General features: G+C 45.4%; 1 protein-coding gene across 1 annotated transcript in view; it reads left to right on the top strand.

The window, feature by feature from the left end:
• LOC142765953 (uncharacterized) overlaps positions 1 to 2,643 on the top strand; it is a 57,438-nt gene extending 54,795 nt beyond the window's left edge. Inside the window, exons 8-9 of the mRNA XM_075867759.1 lie at positions 195 to 329; positions 2,446 to 2,643. Of these exons, the coding sequence (XP_075723874.1) occupies positions 195 to 329; positions 2,446 to 2,613 (303 nt within the window). The 3' untranslated portion in view covers positions 2,614 to 2,643. The remainder of the gene's footprint in view (positions 1 to 194; positions 330 to 2,445) is intronic.

Genomic DNA, 2,643 nt, shown 5'->3' with positions numbered 1-2,643 from the left:
TATTGTCTTACGTTTTGTTCCGTTTTGTTTTTGTGCCGAGTTTCTCAAGCACGCGCACTCGCATGCACGGAAGGGAATTCTAAATAGTTGTAACAAAACTCCAGTTGGCCACTTGCTGGTATTGTAGGCAAGGCGCTGCTCTTCGCCGAGCCAGGACTTTCTTCTGGTTTATTTACCCGTTCTCGTTTCTGCAGGCATGTCAGGCTCATACGGTCGACCTCAATCTCGAGAAGGCAGTCATCGGCTTGAACAATGCGGAGTCAGCCACGCTGTTCGACAACAGGAATATCTTCCAGTCTCACGACACGCTTACCCGTATGAAAGAAAAGGTGACATATTTACCAGCAATGATGCGATACTTACTTCACAGCTGTTTGAACATTAAGTCTAAAATAACAGAAATGGTGTGACTTGAAAGTGTAGGATGTGTATCGATGGCCACTCGTGTTATAACTGGTAAATGAGAGTACTGTTTTATTGGGCTATGGCTTTAGGTGACCTTGATGTGCACGTAAGTGTATGAAGTGGCGCTACCGTTTACCGTTTAGAGGTGTGCAAAGGGGGCACGATGCGAGCGCTACCAATTCAATGATACGTTAAGCGCACGTTACCTCGGGGTAAGCGCATGAATTAGAGAGGATTTCGGAGGCGTCAACTGGCCCTACGCTTAGGTACTACATACCTCCAGAACGTCAATTTTCTATGTTGACTTAAGGGGAAGCAATCTATTTTTCAAGCAGTTTTAATGGTAAATTACCACCAATCAATGAATATTCCTTAACAAGTGTCACTTTTCTCTATGAAGCTTTTAATATCATATCATATTTATCTTATCCAATAACTACTACTCCTGTGTTTTTAGCTTTATGTAGGTTTTAGCACTAGAGGAACTTAGCCATACTCGGTGATGAATCTGCGGTGCTCCTCGACGATGTTTGTGTTGCTAGGTGTTAGAGCCATCAAAAATGTGGTAGCATTTTCGTGCTTTTATTACCAGTATTATTTATATCGCGGCAACAAAAAAAGTAAGCCTTGTTCTCCCTCAATTCCCCCAGTTATTTGAGAGCGAAGGGCTTCTATTTGTAGGCGTTAACGTGCTTTCAAGGGAAGCGCATCATGATTTCTTGCCCAGATATGAGAATTCGAGATATGAGAATGCGAGAAATTTGATAACATGGCTCGCAATTACGAAGGTAACAGATTAGGACTTTTGAAAATATGTGCACTGCAACTCGATATGAACAAAATGCGCTAAAACAGAGATTGCGCTGGCCTCAACTGATTTCTTATGAAACAACAAAACATATATATCGTACTTTAAACTCTACCCACATATGAATAAGATGCTTCGGTGTGAAACGCAACTCTACAACGATTCAGTGCTGATATATTACACACAGTATCCCCCTACGGGCAACACTGCTAATGCGCATCAAGTTTCTGTTTATTTTCGGCTTTCCGAGCCTTCCTCTGCTCTGCGGCGGGCGCGCTGCCACTGCAAGTAGTGCGGACCTTGACGCCGTAGTGGCGTTTCACACACGATTGCAAAGAGAGAAAATTGCGGAGGCAGAGTGAACGCGTGCTTAAAACCGCGCCGCGATACTTGCGCCGCCTACTGGCGCACCATTAGAGATTCAGTTAAAGGCGATTATTGGCCGCGCCGTACTTATGGAGGAGAGGTGGAGAGGGGAGGAAGAGAGTGGGCTCCTGCTTGGTAGAGGAGAATGAAGGAGAGTTGCGCATGCGCAGTATGGGTTCGAACGCAGCTGAACGCATTTTGCCCCGAGCATGATATGTTCTCTCATCTAAAACAAAGAACACCTGTGAGCCAATGTATACGGACCTCTGCCATCAGTACATTTTTGCCGTCTGCGCCGTCTGGTGCGTAGCCGCCTGCTGCCGAGAGGATTCATCTGACAAACTACGGCACAGAAAAGCTCTCAACAGCTATTTCATCACAGAAATGTCATCAATAGCAGCCGGCTCACGACTAGAAGGCTTAGACTTTGTTTACGGCTACATAGACCGTACAATTTTACTCTAGTGCGAACTCACTATAAAAAAAAATGGACGACGTAAGTGACAGACGCTCAAAACTCCGGTACATCTACAAAATGATTCTCAGACTGTATTTGTGGCAAAGCGATCAAACTCATGTTACTTGAGCAATTATTGGCCTTTCCTTACAAAAATGGACAGTTAAAGAAAGAACTGAATGACACTTTGCAGTTTTTTGCTGTCCGTGTTATGGAAACGCTTGAGTCTGACAACATATTCGAAGCAAGTGGACCCTGCAGATATTGACATCCTTAGCAGATATGTAATCGGCTTTGCAAATCAACACTTTTGGCGTCTTCGTTCATCAACGTGGTTGATTGCATCGTAAGCATACCCAAGGTTGATTGTCGAAGTGGCTCAAAACTTTTGCGGTGCGTCAATTTGCAGGCCGAGATGATAATGTCTAGGTCGGACACACGCGTCAACTTCACCTGGTTGCTCTGGAACGTGCACCTGACGGACGTCACCCGCACTTGCCTTACTGGGGGACCTTTCGAGCGAGTGAAGGGATTCAGGGACTTCTTTTACCACCAGGCACAATTGCCCAAGGGATAGCCTACGCCCCAGGCTGGAGGCGTAGCGAGA

The sequence above is a fragment of the Rhipicephalus microplus genome, chromosome 6, assembly GCF_043290135.1.
Source record: "Rhipicephalus microplus isolate Deutch F79 chromosome 6, USDA_Rmic, whole genome shotgun sequence".
In the NCBI taxonomy this organism is placed as follows: Eukaryota; Metazoa; Arthropoda; class Arachnida; order Ixodida; family Ixodidae; genus Rhipicephalus; species Rhipicephalus microplus.
The sequence above is the reverse complement of the archived record's forward strand: the minus strand, read 5'-3'. Positions and strand labels throughout refer to the sequence as shown.